Source organism: Manacus candei, unplaced genomic scaffold (genome assembly GCF_025592945.1).
Source record: "Manacus candei isolate 608988 ecotype Guabito, Panama unplaced genomic scaffold, ASM2559294v1 h1tg000014l, whole genome shotgun sequence".
Classification (NCBI taxonomy): Eukaryota; Metazoa; Chordata; class Aves; order Passeriformes; family Pipridae; genus Manacus; species Manacus candei.
In genome coordinates this window covers 14,072,285-14,096,526 of record NW_026138062.1, presented here as the reverse complement: position 1 = coordinate 14,096,526, position 24,242 = coordinate 14,072,285, and the positions used below count along the sequence as shown (strand labels likewise).

General features: G+C 39.6%; 1 protein-coding gene across 8 annotated transcripts in view; it reads right to left on the bottom strand.

The window, feature by feature from the left end:
* Window positions 1-2,294: 2,294 nt before the first annotated feature.
* The window catches only part of KLF12 (KLF transcription factor 12), a 235,860-nt gene continuing 213,912 nt past the window's right edge, over window positions 2,295-24,242 (bottom strand). For 7 of the 8 annotated variants that reach the window (XM_051780495.1, XM_051780499.1, XM_051780496.1 and 4 more), the window contains 2 exons: window positions 21,917-22,074; window positions 2,295-6,584 (listed from right to left, as the gene is read on the bottom strand). In XM_051780495.1, the coding sequence (XP_051636455.1) occupies window positions 6,403-6,584; window positions 21,917-22,074 (340 nt within the window). In that variant the 3' untranslated portion in view covers window positions 2,295-6,402. Of the gene's footprint in view, window positions 6,585-20,711; window positions 20,781-21,916; window positions 22,075-24,242 lie in introns of all 8 variants that reach the window. The other variant, XM_051780502.1, reaches the window with a different exon arrangement.

Sequence of the window (24,242 nt, the reverse complement as noted above, 5' to 3'; positions counted from 1 at the left end):
ATCTTCCTTGTCAAAGGCATTAGGACAACCAGTTACATTTTCATCTTCAATAAATTAATTTTTAGAAATAAAAGAAGCATGAGGGCTGGCATTACACTGCTATTTTAAGAATCCATTAGCACTAGTTAATATTTACCAAAAAAAAAATTTGAGAAAAAATAGAGTACAAGAGTCACAAATGGCCGTTAACTGGTAAGATCAATTAGTCTACTGATGCAAATGTTTAGGCCATCCAATATAAAAATCTCCACACTTTATTTTAGGAATATCAACTTCTTGTTTGCTATTCAAATAGTCGCTAGAGTGATAGTCCTGTTTTTCACTCACTTGTCCCCAAAAGAAAGAAAAATGATATATTTTGTCCACTCCTGAAGTCAACCATTTCTAAGATGATATTAAATACTATGAGCACTACATGACGAATAGAAAGGAGACATAAGGTCAACTCTGTGTTTCCAGAGTTCAATGCAAATGATTTTTCAAGAGAATCCCTGTTCTATCACATTCCCTAAAAAAACCTCCATTGGGTTTATTGCTGGTTTTTGGATTACTTCACTAGAGAATACCCTGGATACATGGGTACATCCAACATAAAACAGGCAGAAATCCCCTACAACACTGCTTGACAACGACCTCCAATCACATCTACTGAGAATCGATACAGCTACGAGTCATTTGTAAACTAAGATTTATTTTCTTCTTACAAATATATGACAGATGTTATCTGAGAAAATAACTAAAACCTTTAACACAGTATCTCAACATGTGAACATACAAATGGCACTTTGTGTTTGTTTCTGTGCTGCATTATTGTTCTCCAAGTAAAATTTAATTTTCACCTTACTGTTAACAGAATCCTGTTAAGTTATTGCTGTGTAAAAGTATAGGAACATCCCATCAGTTCTAATTACAGGCACTTTCAGTTTCTGTTTCACCTTTTAAAATAGATTTTAGGCTATCTCACTGAAGTCTATGAGTACTTTAAATGTCAGAACCATCCTGGTACAATTAATTTTCTTGACATGTTACTGCACCTAAAAGACTAAACTCCCCCCGAATCAGCAAAAAGTAGCTGCCTATTTCAGCTCTGCAACCTTTAATGAAGATGCATTGTAGTCAGGGAAATACAAGAAAAAATAAAATCATATGAGCGCTTGCCATTACTGTATCTGGAGTTCACTGTAAAATGCCATAAGGAAAAAAAAAATCACAAAACCCCCAAACCTTCTATATGGTTTTCCTTTTGATTAAGTGTTTTTTACCTTTATTCAGTCAAAGACATGGAGTATTGACTTATTTTACACTGAAGGACTCAGTGTAAATGACTTTGCTATATCTCATGCCACCTGCAAAACAGCAAAGAAGTGGCCACTCCATTTTGCAGAGAAAACACACTCTGATAAAACAGAACAATTTACTTCTTGTGTTTTGTCAGTAAGCTTTGCAAAGCATTATCTTACCAGTTTTCCCAATGAAAACTATTTTTTAAAAATATACTTCATTTAATCTATTTAATACCCCATGTAAAATTGTGAGTTGGAAAATACTTTTCCACTATCACATATATTGCAGAATATTTAAACTGTTACAAGTATAGTAAAATAATTTCAAGTTATTTTGATTTCTAAAGATGCAGTATCCTTACAGTTACATATTTATGCTAAAACCTGATTTATTGTGGAGAATTTAAGCCTTTTCAAGGTACCAATGGGCATGACATCATTAGCACACATTACACAGCAACTGTTATGCTACAGCAAAAATGTGAAAAGAGAACAATCTTTAAATTTCTCTGTGCACTTTTCCAGTTATGTATCACAGACAAAGGCACAACACAATAACATGAGCTGGTTTCTTAAGGTAGTATTTTCTGTAACAGTGTTTATTTAAAATTCTTCCTTTTCTGATTTTTTTTTTTCATTTTAATTTTAAATAAACATGGAAGTGCTGGGGTTTATATGCATGAGTGTAATGATGAGCATGTGGGAATAGCGTGGATTTACTGAATGATCTTAAGACTTGATTGCTGTGGAAGATGCAGTTTCACACACTGACCTTTCCAAACCAAAATTCAAACTAAAAAATAAGTGGGATATTGAATCAAACTTACTCTGATTTTGAGGTACTCATCTTCAATAAAGGAGAGAGAGATTTTTTTACATTAAACAACATTTATTATCAGAAGATAAATTTATAAATGGCAACTAGAATACATTTTCAATGTGGCTAATGGAAAACGAGACTTATGATTACTGTTATTCCCATTATTAAAGGGGAGAAAGGCTGTCCAGCTATTTGTCCATGCTCTGTGCTGAGTTTACCCCAAACATCAACATCACTGATGTAATTTTCAACACTGTTAATTTTGTTATACGTTACTCCAGCAAATAATCATACATACAAGTCAGTCTAAATCTATTTAATTAGTTATGTAAGCATGAGAGAGAATAAGGAATACTGCATCTTCATCCCCAAGTTAAAAACTGCTGTTGCAATGAGCCAATTTTACAGTGCTGAATATAACAGGTGCTCAAAAAATAATGACAATTAAAAATTTTAGAAGTCCTGTAACAAAGCTGTCTGCTCATTGCATTTTCCTATAATGCTGGCTACTGAGATTTCCTGTCAAATCTGTTTAAATCTTTTGAAAACATATGAAATCTGACACTTTGCGGTATAATTTCCCTTGCGAGGCTGTAATGGGCAATGTCACAGCATGGTGGCTATTACCTATCCTTTACTCAAAAGCCTAAATCTCTGTTTCTCTGGAAGAATGGGACACTGGTATATACTTGTGTCTCACAACTGCTCAATTAAGATGAACTTACTACATTGTGTGAAGATGAGATCTCATATTTCTGCATGCTACATACGATGTAAGCCTTCGCCATGGTTATGAAATGTCATGGACCTGCAGTGGGATACCAGGACTTTTGAGGATACTAACCTGGAGCAATTGCCCTTGGTCTTTGCACAAGCACATTAGTTTGGCAGGTCTGAACCACAGGCACTGAAGGCAAGGACACCCTGAGGATCGGGGGGACATCAACTCCACATTCAAACACCCCCATTCCACAGAGTAACTTCTCTTAAAATATTTCTGAAGGGGAAAACCAGAAAACAACCTCAGAGAGTATTTGGGATCCAAGTCTGCAGGTGCTGGTAGGAATAAGAAACTTGTCAAGAACCACACTGGGTACTTGAAACCCAGTGGTGGACTACTGCTGGTTGTGTAAGTTGTCTGGAGGTAACAGCACCACGAGAAGCCCTTGCACATGTGCTGGAAAGGTTGAGGATATACTTCTTGCCTGTGAAATAATAAAATATAGCACAAGCTCCTTTACCTTTTGGTTTCATTCTGTTACTATTGACATACTCTGTGCCTGTGTCCCTTGGCATGAGTGCTGCTTTAACCCTCTATCACTTTAGGGTTCCTTGAATAAAACCAGGCCCTCTTTCTGTTGCAGTGTTTCCAATGCATAAAGTAATAGGCAACAAGCTGAAAAACCAAGGATTCACACAGAACAACCTCGGCCTTGGGAGATGAGCCCCTCCATTGTCTTTGATACATATGTTCCCCCACTGGGCAGTTCAAAGCTCAATGCTGAAATTTAAGGTCTCTCAATTTCTCTAGTAGGAGTTTTTCTCTCTTCATTGACTACAGGGGAAGCCTAAAGAGGAACACTGATCTCTCCCAGTTACACATCTCTGATCAGAAACACTGATCTCTCTCAGTAATATCACATCCTCTTGTACATTAGCAGAATGCCCTCTAGAGTTGCTGCTCAAATAGATTTAATTATCTATGGGAGAAAAAAAACATGGGTTCCAAAAGGTATTCTGTATGCCATCGGTTTTTCAACTGAATTACTGCTATTCAAATAATTAGTTGGTAAAATGTTCCTGGGCAGGAAAGCAATTTTATCAATTGACTTCTACCTGACCTGACTGCTTTCCCTAAACACCGATGACAGATGCATTGAACGGGACAATACTGAAGTACACAAAAGACAGACCTCAGACATAATCCATGAAGCACCTCACGCACAACACTTGACAACCATTTTTTAAACCAACAGCAGTAATGCTGCTGGTAAAGACACAGTTCTGCTTCCCTGCAATGCCTCGTGGTCCACCCTGAAGCCCTGATCTGTCCCTGATTTGGAGATGGATTCTACAATGTTGTCGAATTTGGTGGAAGCTGATTACCAACATGGTCAATGGGAATTGACCAAGGCATTTTTCCCTCCATGGTTGTGAGCAGTTTGTATTGGGTTTCTCTGCTGACCACTCAGTGGGGAGCCTGAGCTTCTACAGTACTAAGTTCTTTCAGAGAGCTGATAAACTATCCAGTATGGGGAAATACTAAGGATATTTAAAGACAATCAAACTCTGGGGCCTGTGAATGCTGTTATAAAGTATTATCCTGGTCACAGTAATCCTCAATTAACTGTAATTGCTTTTGTATCTGTATGGGTACTCTGTGCTGCTTTTTCCTAAAGATTACCTTGATTTCAGAATCCCCACGACATTACTATGTTTATTTCAGGAATCAGATATTAACTGGGATGGTCAAACATTTAAAAACAAACAAGTGGCATTACAAGTTTAATCTGTGCAATTCCTGGAACCAAATAGTCATAATTAAATGCATTGCAAAAGGCCTTTACGTATTCATCTTTTATCTCTAAGATATGAAAATCTCAACACTTAAAAAGTCTTGCCAAGCCTCCTCTTTGTCAAATTTAGCTGAATAGGCAGATCTTTGTGAGGAAAGAAAACAGAAAAACACTATTCTGTTTGCATGAATAACTGATGACTAAGAGTTTTTCTCTTTCCTATATAATTCAATTAATACAAATTGGTTCGCAATTATAGGGCTGTATGGGAAGGATCAAGAATTTCCTTTTATTTAATCTGAAAAGGTTTGGATTGAAAATCCCACCAGAGGCAGCCACTGGTACACATATAAAGGGCCATTTATATCATACTAGACAGCTGGCAAAATCTTGTTATTCCCTAACTCCCAGGGAGAAACCTAATGTCTTGCAGAGCACCACTGCAGAAACATTTCTCCTTCCTACTTAGAATTCATCCACTAACTCCTCAACTATCAGCTCTTTCCTGTATCTTTCATGCTTTCCAGACACAAGTATTATGTTAAAGGAAATAAAAGTACTTAACTGTGGTACCTAGCAGGTCAGTGAAGCCATCAGAAAGATTAACTTTAATGCTTAAATCCTACATGCTATTTCTGCATACCCCCCACTTCTGTTGGTGTGGAGTAAATTATTGTCTCAAGAGCCATTTTACCTTATTATTGCTTTTTCTCTGCAAGAGATGTAGCCATTTCTTCTCTGCTTTGTTCTGACGATACATTCAATTCCATTTCACGAATGGCTACACCACTAACCTTGGTACCAGCAAGTACAAGATCTGACTATTTCCTTGTGTTCAAATAATGGTTGTGGGGAAGAGGATACCTGCATGAAAGAAAACTGCACATTGAGAACGGGGTAGTAGTTTTTAGATGGGTTCTTTCTATATAAATCAGAAAATGGTTCTATATAAGTCCATGGTAAAATACAGATACTTAATATTGTACTTTCAGCAGAAATGCTGCTGCCCTTTGCTTATTTTACAGACTTCAACAACAACAACAAAAGAAAAGAAAGGGAAAAAAAACATAAAAGAAAAAGTTTAAATGGCTGGTGTCCACTAGGGCATAATGACAAATTGTGGTACAATATTAAAATGCCACCACCGTTATTGCAAAAGTCTGATTAAGTGACCCGTCAGCTTCAGCAGCAGGATCTCTCCAGCAGAATCTTCTTGCCTACTCACACGCAGCTTGTCTGTAGCACAGCTCAGGTGTAATGCTGACACCGGCCAAATGGTATTCAAAACAAGGGGAAAAGATGGGATAATACAGATCTAGTGGTCTTGCTTTCATCATCATCATCATCATCATTGTCGTCGTCATCATCATCATGATCGATTTGTGGTATCTAATCCTCCAATCAGCAGTGATTTTTCAGGAACAAAATGTCTGGCAGCTGAGAAAACATACAAGCTATAAACATTTTTTGTCAAAGGATGCAGCATGTAAAATAATGCCCATTCCTGTAGCATTTCGGCTGCTATTTCCCAGGTGATTGTGATGACATTTTCAGGGTTAGCCATGCTGAGGGGCAGACGGGGTTAACTTCAGATGGCGAGGAGAAGAGTGGCACTTCTTTTCCTGCTTTTTTTTTTTTTTTAATTTCTGTTATTCTTTTTTGTTACAGACATCAGGGAAAGCCCTGCCTGTTAACACTGCAGAGGGGGATTCAGCCCTGCTGAATTCACTCTGGGTAGTTAAGAGATCCAGCTCTTAAACTCGGCTGGAACAGGTAGCGTTTCTCAAACCAGCATGTGCCTGCGGCGGTGGAGCGCCAAGTGATCTGAGCGGGAAAAGCTGCGGTCACAGTCTGCACACTTGAATGGCTTCACTCCCGTGTGCTTGCGGTAATGCCTCGTCAGTTCGTCGGATCGAGCAAACTTCCAGGTGCAGCCTTCCCAGGTACATTTGTAGGGTTTTTCTCCTGTGAGAAACAAAAGAAAGAGGGGAAAGGGGGGGGGAAAAAACAGGTTGTGACTTTCCCCTTGTTGCTATTAATCCCCACAATCCCCTCTGCATGCTTCCCATGAACACCCACTGCCTAGGGGTTGCTGTAGGCCAAATTACACAATTACGAGGTACGAGATCTGCTGAATACGAGGAAAAGGGCCTTGAGATTTATCATTCCTGTGGCATTCATATAACTAAGAAAATCAACAGGATTAAGGCAATAATATAGATCCTACCTTGCAGGGGCGATGCGGGGATTAACATCAGGACAAAGGGCTGTGTAATTATTCTCATAATTACCATATGAGTTCGTTACCCTCATCTTGTCAGGCTACACTTTCTCCCCTAAGAACCAGATTACCTGTTATTTCTTCAATTTACCATGGGCTGCCACAGACTTCCAATTATTTTATGAAGTTTATGAAGGTTTCTCATTATTTGTGTAAACAGCACTGCAGGACATTTCTTAGCAAGCTGGTAAAAATGAACTACTGTTTTCCAATGAAACATAAAAATTCAACCTGCAAAATGTCCTCTTATTTACTGCATTTATTTTCAGTAAAATTAATTTTGCATAAGATGTTACTAGGAACGGTGTACAATTTTTAAATGTACTCAGCCATGGGACTTCCACAACACTGTTCAGAAACACCCATTTACTTCAGTGAGCTCAGACTTGGGCTAAGTGTGGATTTTTGGAAAATCCCACCCTCTGCTTTATATTTAAAAGTAAGAATTATGTACGCCCCACATTCTACATTGTACTCTGTCAGAGGAGATTAATACAGCCAAATAGGATTTGGTGCTTTCATAAAGCAAACTATTATAAAATCCCATTGTTGCCATGCTTGTAGACTATACTTTGTGATTTCTATCACCTGCCCTCAAACAGGTTAAATGCCCTTGGCAGTTACCTTGATCTCACAGTTGAGTGTGGACCAAAACTGAGGAAAGGAAACTGTGTGAGGTCCATATGTATCTTCCTTTCATGTGTCAAAAATTTTACTTCCCCTTCTGAAACCAGCTAATCACAACCAGGACAACAAAAGAGCATCTCTGCAACAACTGTTTGCTTTGTCAGGCACAATCATTCCTCAGTTATTTATTATCTCTTATGAATCATGAGCAGCTTGCAAGAAACTATTTCAATTACATGAACCAGTGACGCAACACTTGCTTTGTCGTAGGCAGAACCTCCCTCCTTGCGTCTCTTCAAAAGTCAATAAATGCTTTACGAAAAGAAAATTTCCAAGTATGAATATCATCACAAAGTTCAAACAGTCCTGAAAAATCCAGCTGTAAAGGCCTCTGTGAGGAAACTGAATGCTGCAGAGACATCAGCATGACATGTCAACAAGGTTGTCAGCATCATTTGAGCTCCTTGGGTCGGTACCTTCTGTGCACCATCTGGGCTGTGCTGCAGTTTTGATGTCAGACGGGGGTGGCAAACAGTTGCTGCAAGAAGACCCTACAATCGGGGCGCTGAGGTGACCGCAGCCTCTAGCTGCACCAGCAGTGACTAAGCCTAGATAATTTTATACTCCTTAGCCAAGCACAAAGCACCAAATAGTGTTCGTTGCCAGCGGGGTGGATGCAGCATTGGGCATCTCAAATCCAGCAGCTGCTGTGAGCTGGACAGGCAGACACAAGCTACACGGCAGATGGCGGGCTGCACACTTGCCAATGACACAGTGCTACAAAATGTGCTTGGATTTGCCACCAAACTGTCTTACATACATATTCTTGCCACAAACGGTGCAGAGCACCGTACAAACATAGCAGTACCCCCATCCAACTTGGCAGGTTGATTCTAACGCTCTTGTCACATTGCATCAAGTTTTCCAAGTGCATCACTTGTCCTGTCCATCCTCAATGTACTTTTAAACTCTCTTTTTGGCCAGATACTGCCCCTGTTGGTTTCTTCAATCACAGAGACCTCCAAAGCACAGTGTGGAGATATTTCTTAAGCTTTAAATTCTTACTTAAAAGCATGTGAAATTCTATATCTCTCCAATCACACAGAATCATAAAATTGCTTAAATTGGGCAAGACCTTTAAGATCATGAAGTCCAACCATTAACCCAGCACTGCCAAGTCCACCACTAAACTGTGGCTCTAAGTGCCACATCTACTCATCTTTTAAATATCTTCAGAGATGGAAACTCAACCATTTCACTGAACTGCCACAGTAAAGAATTTTTTCTGAATATCCAACCTAAAGCTACCCTGGTGCAACCCTGGTGTAACTTGAGGCCATTTCCTCTTGTCCTATTGCTTATTACTTGGGAGAAAAGATCGATCCCTACCTCACTACGACTTCTTTTCAAGTATTTGTAGAGAGCAATAAGGCACGCCCTGACCCTCACTTTCTCCAGGCTAAAAAACCCCAAGTCACTCAGCCACTCCTCACAAGACTTGTGCTCCAGACCCTTCACCAGCTTCATTGCCCTTCTCTGCTCTAGCACCTCAATGTCCTTCTTGTAGTGAGGGGCCCAAAACTGAACGCGCAATTTGAGGTGTGTCCTCACCAGTGCTGAGGACAAGGGGGTGATCACTGTCCTAGTCCTGCTGGCCACACTATTTCTGATACAAGCCAGAATGCCAATGGCCTTCTTGCCCACCTGGGCGCTGCTGGCTCATGTTCAGCCGGCTGTCAACCAGCACCCCCATGTCCTTTTCCACCAGCAGCTTTCCAGCCACTCTGTCCCCAACCTGTAGCATTGCATGGGGTTGTTGTGACCCAAAGGTAGGACCTGGCACTTGGCCTCATACTGTTGGCCTTGGCCTATCCAGCCAGCCTGTTCAGATTCCCCTGCAGAGCCTTCCTACCCTCCAGCACATCAACACTCCTGCCCAACTTGGTGTCATCTGCAAACTTATTGAGGGTGTACTCAATCCCCTTGTCAAGATCACTGATAATGATATTAAAGATATCTATGAAATCTTCCTCCTTGGTACACAGAATCCCAGATCTTCTTTCCCTTAGTAGAAATCAGATAACCCGATGCAGGAAGGGATGGTTTGTAAGAGAAATACCAGAAATAGTTTGTTCATCCATTAAAACAGCATCACTCCAGGTAAGAAATCAAAGTCAGCTGCTGGAAGGATGTGAGTGCAGGTCACTCAGCTGGAGTTCCCACGTGTTGCTTCCAGCGTCCCTCCTCATTGAGTCCTGCTTACCCAGCCCTTATAGAACTATGTGTAAGAGACAGGACCAACCACATTCCTTGCAAGCTATTTACACCATTGAAGGAGAATCACTCTTATAAGCTCAACCTAAGAGGACCTTTCATTATTTTCAATTAAATATATACATTTAGTGTAAGAAGGAAAAAAACAGCCCAAGTAGCATTACTCTGAAGACATTCACTCATATGCACCTTAATAAAGCCACTGTTAAGAAAACTGTGAAAAATATGATTGTTCATTAAGATTAATCAACCTTTTACGCAACCCTAATTTTTAGGGAAAGAATAATACTACTACTTTTCTGTTGAACGGCTGCAGTATCTGTGCATGGACAGGTGCTAGAATAAAAATGCTCTTCATAGGCAACACAATACTAACTCAACCTTTGTTTGGAAACATCCCAGACACAAAGACTAACCACTGGTTTTGTCAAAACCAGAAGACCCAGGAGTTGAAAGGGTGGAAAAAGGACCGCAGAAGCAGAATTGCTAGAAGCTCAGAAGCTGGTGCCAGGTATCACACACCACAGCTTTGGCTGATGAGCTTGAGCACTCACAGCTGAAATTCTCAGTACAATCAACAGAGAGGAGCAGGACCTCAGCAGGGCAACCTAGAAAGCAGTGAGTGAGGATGTGGACAAAACTAGTCTGTTAATTGGAAGAACCTAACCCCAGTGCATATACCTCTCTATATATCCATCTCCATTTCAAGACTGGATTGCAGTGGAGTTGAAGTCAAATACTCAATGCTTTTGACTCAGACACTTCCGTCTCTGTGCAAGCACTTGAGTTTAAGTGTTTAAGAAACTTCTGGGCTCAAAGTGTGAGCACATTTCGACTCCTCATGCACCCAGACACTCAAATTCTCATTCAGCTCTAAGGAGCAAAAGCGGGTGGTGTGAGTGTTGCCCAGGGTGGTGGAAACAGAAGAATGAAGAAGTTAAAATAGCAGATAGGTTTTGGAAAATGGTAGCAAGGAGAGCTGCAGAAAGAGACTAAAAACCATGCAGCAATTAAGAGGAGGAGAAAAGGAAAACTGGAAAAATATTCAACCCTGCTAGTTCAATCTTCTGAATCTGTAAGATTTTAGACTTAAAGAAGCTAACAATTTAAAAATAGATGCCTGAAGCTGTGAATGTTTTCACAGGAGGTGACTCTACTTCTGCACCTGCCTTTGAGGGCTCTATTCTCTGTCCTGTAACCTGACAAAAATACCCCCAAACACAGAAATTGTATTCCAATACTATTCCACAGCTTTGTCTTGCAATATATAGGCAGTAAAGGGTACAACACAACAGGTATTTACATAGATCAAGAGAGACCCTGGAGCATGAAGAAGTTCTTCTAGACAGTTCTCTGTAGAAAATGAGTATTTTCTACTGTTTGGGAAAATTAATTATGAAGTTTTGAAGGTATGACTCAATACCTCAAATGGAACTAGTAGCTTTTTAATATTCTATTAACAAAACATCTATTTCTAAGAGTGCTCCAAACCCTTACCTCTTGTAGTCCCAATGCCACAATCCAAATTAGTTTAATTACTTTTATTGTATGATTTTTCCTACCCTACCATGACTCCTCTCACTTAAGCACTTAAGAACATGGTTACAGCTGTTGCTCATTAAATCTTCCAAAACTCAACAAATACTGAATTAATAATGCTGAATAATGACCACTGTTCAGCCAGTGATTCCAAAATTTTCCACCCTTCACACAGCCCAACATCTGTCTTCCCATATCTTTATTTGTGTACTTAGAAATCTGAAGATCATTCACCCAAGGGAATAAATCTCTCTCAAACTTTTACTTTACAACCCAATGACATTCATATATTCCTTACAAAAAAAGCTCTACCTAGGTATCAGCATAAGACCATGTCATGTAACACATGAAGGAACCAGGTTCTGTTCTCTGCCATGTAGAATTTCCCTCATGGTACACTCCTCAGCAGTTATCCTCTGCCCATCAACTAGCTGGTATCACAGTATTTAATGCCAGAAACTTCAAAGACAGGCACCACAAAACCACCATGTAAACAGTTATGGGTTATTCTGCCAGCAAGGAAACTGCCCTGTAACTCCAGGAAACAGAGCTGGTCTTATGTTCCTTAGGCAAGGAACTTTATTTACTGCAACTGCAGATGCCCTGTGTACTCTGTGTGCACTTGCAGTTCCTTTCATTTGTGTATTATTTAAGCTTCATTTAATCAGCAGTTTAGCAGGTTCTTGGCAACCATGTCATTAAGTAACCACGAAGTAACACTGTATACTACCAGGACTCAAGTTGTAAACTGTTCTCCTTCTCTGGCATGAACTCCCCTCTCTTTTCCAGTATCACAGGTGAGTGCCACATCCCTTCGTATTTGTGTCCTTTTCAGACATCCCTACCTATCCATTTTTTTCTGCAAACAGAACTGTCAGAACTGTCACCATGACTGAGTTATTACATCACTTCTCTGCAGCCCTGCCTGCAATAGTACTCAGCATTTTGAAACACTGGGTAACACTTTTACTCCACATAAGTCAACTAGAAAATACACTACAAGGGACTGCACAGGGGTAAAGGTTTAGCCATCTAGTCAGATTTCTTTCTGTATTTAGGCTTTCAGCACCCTGTGGAAGAGCCACATGCTGAAAATCCACTTCTGAGAAAAACAAAGTCTGAAAGTACGTGGAAACAAAACTTGACATATAAGTTTGTGTAGTGTTTCCAGACTGGGTGGCTGGGAGCATGGTGGAAATGCTGCCCCTCACCACATTCACAAAATACAATGGGTTTGAGTCAAATTTGCACAGTTTATTAGGTGGCACCTGCCGAGGTCTGCTATATACAGACACATCTGTACACCCCACGTTTCTACTGCCATTACTCTTGGAAAAGTATTCTCCGAATAAAAATAGAGCGACATCCTAAGGATTTAGCCCAAAACAAGTGGAAAGAAAATATTAAACCAGCAAGCATGCCTCTGCCTATGTCTGATGATGCTACATTTTCTAGTCAAAGTGAACAGATCTGCAGCTTGCAGGGTTGAGGACATCTCCTGGTGATTCCTGGTTTGGTTCCTTCTACAGGATGCAATATACGTAATGTGTAGTTTTTGTGTCAGCTGGTTTCAGGTCTCATGTAAACACTAGAATCATTCTGAAACATATGGGACAGTCACACTTCACCCATACTGACAGGACTCTAGAAGGGGAAATCATACACTGAAGACCACAAATAATCGCTAATTCGATTTTGCATTTCTACTAAACCCAAGAAATTTCAGGCAAAAGAGATTCTTTTTACAGTAAAACCACTATCTGATAATGAACATCCTCAGGCACTCGCAGAGGAAGAGGGGAGCTTAACTTTCAGACACAAGGGAAAGGGAAAAATGACAATTCTTACATTTTATGTGATATTTTTATTAGTATAATTTTTTAATGAAAAAACAGAGCACTTATAAAGCACTTTACATTTCCAAGTGCCTTATAAAAGTTTTTTGAAAATGTAACTACTCATAAAAGTCTGTCTTCATAGTAGCACTGCATAACAAATATCATGTCCATTCTGCAGGTATGAAAACCAAAACAGCTAGCATCAGCAGCCTTCCCAAAACTGCAGAGAATGTGAAGAGCAAGGCTATGACTTACATATTAGGAAAACCTTAATTTCTGTAATGAAAGTGCTAGACCTTATTTTCATCCCTTTAAAAGTTTGGAATATTTTCAACCATTTTGAGCAAAAATCCAATTCAATTATTTATTTAGTTACTAATTCACTGTATCTCTTTGGTGAACACAGGTAATTTGACTTTTGTGTTTCACTATTGTCAAAATATGCAAATAAAATATCTTTCCAGGAAGAGATTAGTTTCGTATCAGTTGAGCAAGTCTGGCAAAACAATTTCTACGAACAGAACAGGAACATATTGTGCTGCCTGGGACACGTCTTGAAATTCAGGTTTTTTATTTCTTGTTCTCAGTTTGACTTAGGCAAAGCACAGGGACAAAACAATTTCTTTAATTCAAAAATACAGTGCCTACCTCCACTTTAAAAGAGGAGACAGAACTTCATTACACTTTGGGAGCTCTTGAACTAGTTATTTACAAGCTCTACTTCTGATAATTCAGGCTTCTGCAGAGACTTTGCTCCACAGTGGGCCATACCAAGCGCTGTGCAACACAGAAATGAATTAACGCTCTGGGACAGGACTAGTTTTGTACATTGCCAAAGGCACTGCTGATGCAAAATGATAAATTTTAACTCCTGTAAAAACAGAAAAAGTAAAACATTTGGAAATGTAAAAGGTCTCTTCCTGTGCACCTGAATCCAGGAGCTAGACCAAATCCCAACAGTATATGACTGTTTTTATTAAAAGTTTTATTAACCTTCCTGAAATTTGTTTCCTGCATAATATGGTACATATATAAATATTTAAGTATATGTTAAGTGCATATATATATATAGACTTAACATATATATTACACACGTATCTGTAGTGGAAGAGTGTTCTTTCCTCCAGATACAACAAACATATGGGACTACTGAATTTCCAATGCTGCGTGGAAAGGCTGAGATTTTACCTCATAGCAGCCCTCATTCACAAAAGTATTGGGAAAAGGTGATGTAACAGATCCCTGCTTCATCAGCCAAGCATATGGAGGGTACCAGCAGACCTGCACACTTACTCTATGTGGGGTGCTGCAGGCTTGGGTTTTAGTCTGGCCTCTCCAAATAAAACAACTTTCCTTCATTGTGGTCCATAACTGCAAGGGAGATGTCAAACAAGCAACACTTCCCTTTCCATCTGCCTACAATACTGGTACTATCACTCCTCCTGGATGCTCCAGGCATAGCTCCACCATGTTCATCAAGAGAAATGTTTATGTTTCCCAGTATCAAACTTAAACCTTCCACTACCTGTAAAAAACAAAACAACAAAAGAAACCTGCCAAAGAAATTAAGAAAAAAAAAAAAACCACCACAAAAACCAACAAAAAGGCTCCAAGGGATGAGCTTTGTCTCACACAGTTTTGCACAACTGATTATTTGTTGTTAGCACTGTGCTAGAAGTCAGGCTCAAGCAGAGGATGAAACACTGGTGTGCTGGGCTATCTACATAAATAAGACCATTGAGAAACCTACCTCCCATTTAAGTGAGTTGTGAATGGAATTAAACTTTCCAAATGAAGAAATACCACTTTTTATCATAATAAAAAGCAGAATAAATATATATAATGCTAGAGAAAAATATTAACTGACAAAAATATGCATGAAAAGGGAAAAGTTCATTAGATTAAATGTGATCAAAATACCATTATTTCATATCTTACATGGAGAAAACACTAAAGTGCAGAAAATAACTCCTCCTACCCAAGTGTCATCTGAGCTTTTTACTTTCCCATGAGACAAGAAGATTTTGTAAAAATTACCCAGGTTTCTAACCACTTATTTGCAAAAATGTGAAGACTGAAAACACTACCTTTCAGGATCTACCTGTTTCCTCTTACACATGAAAAAAGGAAAGTCTGTATAAAACACTAAAACAAAGGTTTTTGTGAAGCTTACTTGCAGTTTTGAGCATATTCCACTCTCAAAGACTCTATTTCCGATGGAAGGTTGGCCTGACAAGGACAGGATGGGCACAAAGAACTTCACTCACAGTTACCTAAAGACATGAGGTATCACCAGTAATGGGCATGTCAGTAGTAAGTTGCTATCCTGTTCCTCTGTCAGAGACTGAGGGGGCTGCAAGAGTTAAAGTACTTGGAAACCCTGTACTGTGTCTTTATTCCTCCAGGTCTGGGTGCAACATCTGGGAAAGCATTTTGGAAGTAATGGGAGTAAAAGAGGTCTTTCTCGCCTTCATGCCACTTCAGGGCTACACATGGTAGACCACAATCATGCCTGAGACCTCAGATGAACTGCAGTTCTTTGGAGGTAGAACATTAAGTACTAAATGGTTGGCTTAGAGAAAATTTTGTTCTGCATAATGAAATTATCATTATTCCCTTGTGCCACACACAGACAAAACACATATGCACCCCATATTTACAAAGTCAAGGGGCACCATTACAAATATTTTTCGTAATCTAGAGACTGAAAGTAATCACAGATGCAATTAGACTTGCTTTCCCATCAAAGTATCTTGGAATAACCATACGGGCACTCTTCCATATCGGCACAGCATCAGACCTACAATGCAGAGGAATGACTCCCTGTGTGTAAGGTGAATTCAGAGCTTGCAAAATGTGCCAGAAATGAAATCATTTATCTTTCCACAGAGCAGCTATTGGAAGAGAACTGGATGTACAAGCTTCTTCTGGTATGGACACCTGCCTGTAACTAGCTGGACTCAGATAACTATCTGACTACATCCAGAGGTTCCTCTTCTACATCACCTTACTAGGCTGCAGTGGCATTGGTAAGCCTGCCTTTACACCCTGGTGCATACTGCACCAACAGTCATCTGCTTTTAAATATATTTCTGTCCTGAAATGTGAACCCCATCACATCAATGGGAATAGGCTGAGGCTTCATGTATTAAATAATCTGTTTATCTTCCGAAGAGAAACTTCATGAAGAAAGACTAGAAAAGCTAGAAAGGAAAACTTCCGTGAAATATACTCGTTTTCACATTGGAAAGCTCTACTGTTTATTGAAACTGGCAGTAAATTTTAAACACTAAAAGAAAGTATTTCTTAAAAAATAAAAGCATCACCCAATACAAACAGAACCTTCTATTTTACTTAAGACAAATTAATTTTTAAATTGCCTTTGTTTATCTAAATTCCCAGTTTCTGGAACAGCATATGAACCTGCTGTTGGAGGTTTTTTTCACCTGACAGATTTACATGGAGGAAAGAGAACTCAGGAATAAGGAGCACATAAGACATGAAAAAGAAAAACTGGGCTTTTGAAGAGTGAGTCTGGAGGACAGGTGATAAAGAGGTGTTGATTTTAAAGTAGACCAAAAATCTACACAGTTCAAGTAAAATCCAGAAGGATTATTTAAAAAATGTTGCTTCTTCCCAACATTTGTCTAAAGAAGGGACTACAAACCTGTAAATATCTCTCCGGAGCTTAAAGTTAGCAAAAGGCACTAAAGAGACCTTAAGAAAACAACAGGTAATGAATGAAGTTTAAAAGCATACAGAACAAAAATAACTTTTCTGGTGCCTTCGACTTCTTAAGTCCATTCTGAAAGTGCTCAAAGGAAAATGTGAACAAAGACTAATGACAGGGGCCCTTTCGTATTAAAATAATATATGGTGCAACAGTGAGTGAGAGGAATGCAATGTTTGAAAAAGCAAAGACTAAATAAAACACCCATGTACTCACTAGCCCTCTTTCTTCTAGGGTGGTGTCTCAGTCAGCTATAAAGGAACATCTTGAGGAGGGAATGCTGTCATTTTCTCAGGTACAAATCTGTACTTCTGACATGTTTACTGTCTCCATATAACACTGCTGAAGACCCCCTGACACTGACAAATAGGCTTCATTACATCTGTGGCAAAGGTATTTGCTCTCATCTCTCAGGAATGATATAGGCGTTGATCAAGGAACAAAGCACCAAACACAAAAAAATTCACTTGGCCTGGGGGCTATATTCAGCCTGCCTCTGTAAGAGCCTGAAAAGGCAGCCCCATCTTCTGCAGCAGCAGCACTGACAAGAGTGATTCAGAGCCAGTGTGGTCTCATGCATGAAGAGGGACAGTTGTAGCTACCACAGAAGGTGCTCTGGTTACAGACCTTGCCCTCCTCCACTCCTTCACTCCTCTGAGGTAGAAGCAAAGCCATGTCTGTGGATATACAGCGCCCTACACTCATGGACTGTTCCCATTTCATGCCAACTGGAAAGTCCCAGGCTTCTGCTGCCACTGACCCCAGAAAGCTACTCTGTCACATTCTTCCAGAAATTTGTAACTAATGACTAAAATAAGGTTGCACAGAAATACAGAATGCTGATTACTACTACAGTAAAAGAGATCCTATGGAGGTGAGAGACGGAATAATCTCTTGTGTATCAGACATGGTAAAATTATGTTCTACATAACCTCAAAGCAGGCATCTTCTTTCTTTGTTGACTTCTTCAGGGTGATTCACACAATATTTTAAACTCTTTGGGCTCTTCCATATAGCAGGTAAGAGGATAGCCACGATGAGCTAGATACAGGATTTAACCTCAAGCATCTTCAGATGTTTAGATGTTCACACAGTGGAAGGAACAACTATTACTGAGTCTGTAATGCTCAGCTGTCCTACTGGATGTCAATGGCAACTTCAGTACTGCCTAAAAAAGGCCTGAAATAGCCACTAGAGATCATAAAATAGTGCTACGGATGTTTCCCTCTCCATCTTCCAAGTAAAAGCAGCAAACTGAAGAAGGTGAGTCCCACCAGGGCTGCATGGGTGCAGACCTCACATGAACAGCAGTTACACTCTCCCCATTCCTGGGGCAGGCACCACTACCTATGCCAAGTGCAACACAGATGTACGCAAACCAAGAACGCAACCCATGGCTGCTGGTCTTCCCATTTCTCAAGATTATTCCTTTGTAGAGTCACACATTAGTAATTTTCTTTTAAGTTCACTGAAGCAGAAACTAACTCAACACAACTCCAGTGAGTCAATTTCTCACAGTTTCTCCTTGCAGAAGGAGTTGATAAACCTGAGCTGCGAGATTGCCTGCGAGCCCCGAAGGCTCTCCATCACACCCAATACCTACTGATAGCTTTATTTGATGATCTGGCAAAACAACAACAAGAAGCTGATACTAGAATGAGAAATTTAATACCAGGGCTTGTGATTTATGAAATGGTCTAATTATTACAGGTTTCACTTGCAGTTTTTCTAGTCAGAGAGAAGATACGTAATTCAAGTTCGCCCCCCAGTGGACTCTCTGCCCACGCCAGTACACTAAGATTGAGGACACTGGTGACAAGTATTGGGAAGCTAGACAATGGCATACCTTCACAAGCTATGAATTACTCCAAGAGAATTAAATGCAACTGTTACCATCTGTATTATTTTGTTTCCATTTTTAATTAAGGTGTAAAGAAGTATACCTTTCAACCAACAAAGCTGTTCTTTCTGTCAAAATACCACATTGTTTTTTCTCCTGTATCCAAACTACCATGAATGTTTTAGTGGCTATGCCCAGAAAATCGTTTAGGTTGGAAAAGACCTTTGAAGATCATTGAGTAAATGAAAAAAACCCAAACGTTCTCAAATACATCCTGCTTAAGTAAACAATTGTCAGCAAGAGCAGCCTGCCTAAAAAAAAAAAACAACAACCCTCCAGATTATGCAATGCTGAGTTTCTGTGATCTTTTCTCAGAAAGTTTCCTACTGAAACTTGCTCACCCTTGCATGCATAGCTGTCATACTTCATTTATACTTATCCAAAACTGCACTAATTACTGTGGGTCATACGTGAATAATTGACTTCTTTTGCCCGAAGCAAAAGTAAAGACCAAGATAAAAAATGTAAAATGACATTAGTACATGGAGTACACTCATGGCCAATGCTGCACGTAAGTCTGAATATATCAACTTCTTACCAAGACTGAGAAGTGTTTAGTAAAATGCATTTAATTTTAACAGCATGATACAGATTTTCTCACTGGATCCACTGGCTAAATTCAGCTCTCACCTTCTAGACTACGCTTCTTTCATCATGCCTGCTGCAATGTCAATATAAAGCAGTTGTCAGCTGACCATTTAATCAAGGTTTTTGATTTGATGTTACTTTTCTTTTTCTCTGAAGTAATAAACCAACTTCCAGCATAACTGCAAAACAGGCAGCTGTCTTTTGGCATGGAGATTCATTTCAGCCAGCTAACAGCCTGGCAGGTACCCATGTTTCCTCTGTACTCAGCAGTGGAAGAAAAGCACCTTTGGCAAGCCAATCTCTGGGTATACATGAAGAGGGAATAACATGCCCCAGAGGTGCCAATCCCTCTCCTCTGACTACCCAGAGATCCCAGACAGATAGCATAGCCCTGACACCCAGCTGCCAGGAAACCAAGGCTGAGGAGATAGATCCTACCATTACAGCAGGTAGACAAACTCCCTTCATGCTGCCTGGAGAGTTACAGACACCAAAGCTGTAATCACCCATACCCTTTTCAAGCCTTCAGTATCTAGTTTTGAGCATTCTAAGTGCACAGCCTGGGATTCAGCAGTGTTGACTATTTAATGCTGATTTGAGTGCATTACCTGTAAGCTCTGGTCTGTCCCATGAAATCACTAAAGAATTACAGACTCATGACAAATATAATTCTCAGTGTTCCAAAATGTCATGGCAGAGAAGAGCCTTCTCTGTTTCTGGGCTAACTTGGGTATGACATTTCTGAGGTTGTTCACATCTAGTTTTGTAACTCAGCTCTTTACACAACGATTGCTTATACTCCTGGGTTGGTTGCCAGTCTTGCAGGCTAGAAAAGAGTGACTTCCCAATGGTATAAGCAGATAAACAGTATTTTTGGTTCAAACCAAACACTCTACTGTTCTTATGTCTCTGTTGGGCTCTCTGTCTTTGAATCTGCTACAGCTTTATAATGCTCAAAGGGCTGTACAGGCAAGAAAAGGAAACAACACAGAAATCAGGGCCGGGAGAAGGAAAGGGATGGAGTAGGGTTAGACTGGGATAAAAGAAGTAAAACAAGAATGACAGAGAACAAAGTGAAAGGGTAAGGGTATATAAAATATATTAGAAGGGTAGGGATGAAAGACCACATTGAAGTTGGGCAAGAATAGGGAAAAAGAAAAAAGATTTAAGACAAGAATTATAAATCATGAGAGAGCAGAAGGCACAAGCATTAATGGGAAGATATGGAGAAACCAGGAAAATTGGCCTGGAGGGAAATGTAATGAAATTTCCAGATCAACACAACATTTCTGCTGTATAAGGAAGGGACTCTTACCTTACCGAAATTGGTTTAGTAGGGGGTACTAGGATGGAGCCTTGTTCAGAATTCCTCTCAACAAAAGTCCTACCAACCAAAAGACATATTGGAAAGAGTGATGGAGACATGGCCTCAATTGAAATGGAGAAGCCATCACTTAATTTTTTAAAATAGTATCTCATACTCCTTAGAGTACATCACACCACAAAAAGTGCCAGCAGATTCTCAGCAAAAAACAACATTGTGCTACATGCTGGATAAACACCATCTTTTCTTCAAGAGTTACAAGAATGCTGAAGTCCATTAAGAGCAGAGAGATCAATAAATTTAGGCAAATCAGTAGCAGAGTAAGGAATAGCACTGAGACTCAGAGTGTTCTGTCCACTGCCTTTCCAGCCATCCAATCGAGCCCCTTTTAAACTGTTCTTTAGTATTTCAAATTGCTGCTCCTGAGTTTATCCACAATAAAATTACAACTATTACATCATCACTGCTTCAGCTACCCTTACGTGCCTGTCATACAGACTAACAATTCACAAAGTTAATAAGGACACCAGGTATTGACTAAGTGTTAAGTATTATCATCACTGAATGGGACCTAGCTCCTCTAAGCACCTCTCCTGCACCTCTGTTGTAGGGACCTAGTACAACCTATTCTCATACAGTGACTGACTTCCCTCTCCATTATGGGGTAGGTGCTCCCTAAAGCCTTCCAGAAAGACATACTGAGGACTTGAGTTTACACTTGAGTTGAACTGAAGGCTCTCAGGAGCACCTGGCATTCAAAGGCCACATCCGTAAAAGCAAGTAGTAGCTCGACCTGAGCAGATCTGTAGAGTGAAAAAACGTTGCTGAAGATTCATGACCGCATTATATGCTCTTCTGGAGGGTTTTCTTTGGACTAGCTCTGGTTGATCCCAAGCAATGACCACCCATTGTTTGTTGAAGCACAGTAGGTGATGTCCCTGAAGGCCACTTTTCTGTTTAGTTTCATTGGAGAGGAGTCTGGTTTGTGCTGACACCACTCTAGTACTGCCAAAGGGGGGATGACAGGGACACTCTTGATCTGCCCCAGAATGCCAGTGCTGATTCACTCGCAAAGATCTCTGTTATTTAAAGGCCTTTGGCCCTTAGTGTAGGACAACAAGCTCAATACGTCCTAAATTAGGCAGAGAGGAACCTGCTTGTCTTAACCATGGTGCACAGTGCCAACAAAGTCTTACCTGTGTGTGTTCTCCGGTGAGCCTTCAGGTGGGAACTTTTTGTGTATACTTTGTTGCATCCCTCAAAGTCACACCGATGGATGCGCCGCTTCCTGGAGTCTGGAGACTCAGACCTTCTCTGACGTCTTGTGCTCTCAATACTGAATGGTGAAATTGAACTGAAAAACAGAACAGAAACAAAGAAATGAAGCAAGAGCATAGTGTACATCCTAGGCCCCAAAAAATCAGCTGTAATATATGACTGTGACAAAAGTGACACACACAATTAATTATTTCCCTTTCTATAATGTAGTTCACAGCACATATTTGACACAATCAGTGCTTAAACTAGAGCATATTTTGCAATATGAAACAACTGAAGTCTTGATTTAGAGGTGCTTATTGCCCTAAAAAAAGCATCACAATCCTTGAAACACTGCTCCAATAATGAAGTAGCCTGACTTTACTATTTGACACATGTCCAAGTACAAGTTCACTGAACTCTGTTTTCTAAACAACTTTATAACTTCCACAACTTCTCCTCGACAACTTTAAATAAATAAAAAGCCTGAAACCTTTTATGAAAAGTGTTTCTAATACCCAGATCTGGACTATGGATCTTTGCATTAGGCCAAACACCTGTTATTTGCTTGAATAAAAACTACTAACAGATTCATATCACCACACAGCAGTGATTTTTCCATTTTCTTATTTAACAATTCACAATCTACCACTTGCAAGCCAAACAATTTTATTTTCCATTCAGACCACCGATAAATAAAGTTTACTAGCACAGGGCCAGAGAACAATCCCAGAGAAACTCAAATGCTCATCAAAGATACTCCATTTACAGCAACGTTGCTTGATATTCTAAATACAGTGTGTACTGAGTCTAATACTTGAAAAAAGTCTGCTACAGCAATGCATCTGGCTTGGTTAGATAAACTATTATCAAGCTGGTGGGCTAAGATCCAAACCCTCATTGACTTCCAGCCATAAATTTTTATTAACTGATCATCTTATCAACCTCGCCATGACTATATCGCACAACAATCACGTTACCCCAATTATACTAACCTGTTTAGCTACTTTAAATACTGGAACAACACTGGCCTTCATCAGATTTCTGGGGCTTCCCAGATTTATTGACATTCAAGTTAAATAAGCTACAGATTCATTAGTCAGTTCTTTTAGACTCTTAAGACCAATTTGAATGAGAAGAAGCATGAACCTTTGGTGAAGCTATCATACTGAGAAAGGCATTTGAAAGAAGCACTGATGTTGATGCATTCGCTGAGAAGCTCCTGTGTTAACACCAATTTGCAACCTCCTGTTACAACAGCCACTGTTACAGCTATAGCTGTTCCAGAATAAATTTAACTCCTAGAGATTTCCAGAATTTGCTGAGGACTATTTATATTGGGTTAAAACTTCGCATAAAGTATCTCACACAATTACCATGTGATTTCAGAGATGTTCTAATTCTCTGCATGCAAACCTTTAAGCCTTGAATTAGTGGTAGTCCAAATTATTCATTTTTCTTTTTGTTTGAATATTTTTATAGTATAACCCTAATTTAAAGCATTATTAAAAAAGAAAAAGGTATTTTCTTTCCAACAGTCCTCTTTCTCTCTTAACACTTCATACATATTCATAGTTCACCTTCAGGCAAGAGATTTTTCAGAGTAATTATTTTTGCCTAGAATATGATGCGTGCAAATGGGTGCGCAGAGAATTTCTGAAATGCAGAAAGAAGTGGACAAAGGGCTGTAATATCAACATTAACTAGTGAAAAGTTGTCCACAAGAGAGTAAGACACATTAGTACTTTAACTATGTGACTGGAATACAGGTATGTTTAGCTCTCACAGAAATGGCTTAGGAATTGCGTTTAAGCATCTGCATCTCAGGGCAAATAAAAGTGTTGGGTTAGATGGTTCACTGAGAATGGTCTCACTACTCCAGCTGTTTGGTTTTTTTTAACATCCCATCATCTGAAATAAAAGTGAATGTGTAAATCAACTGTTAAAGTTCAATACTGAACATACAAAATCCAGTACTCAAGACCAGAAAATCTTTACCTTTAAAAATAAATATTTGTGCATCATTTTCACTGCACATGATTTATGAGCTGTCTTAAAAGCCTGTTCTGTAACAGTGTTCAGATCCTGGATAGTACAGCTCATTTAAATGGGAGGAGGATCAAGCTTATAATGCTGCTGCAATTTCCAGCCTGGAGACAAAATGAACCTTGAGAAGAGTCAGTACCTCATAAAAGCTATTTGTTATATACAAGAAAGTGATCTCACTGCTGGGAACTGCTCTGTGCTTTCCCAGGTATTTATACA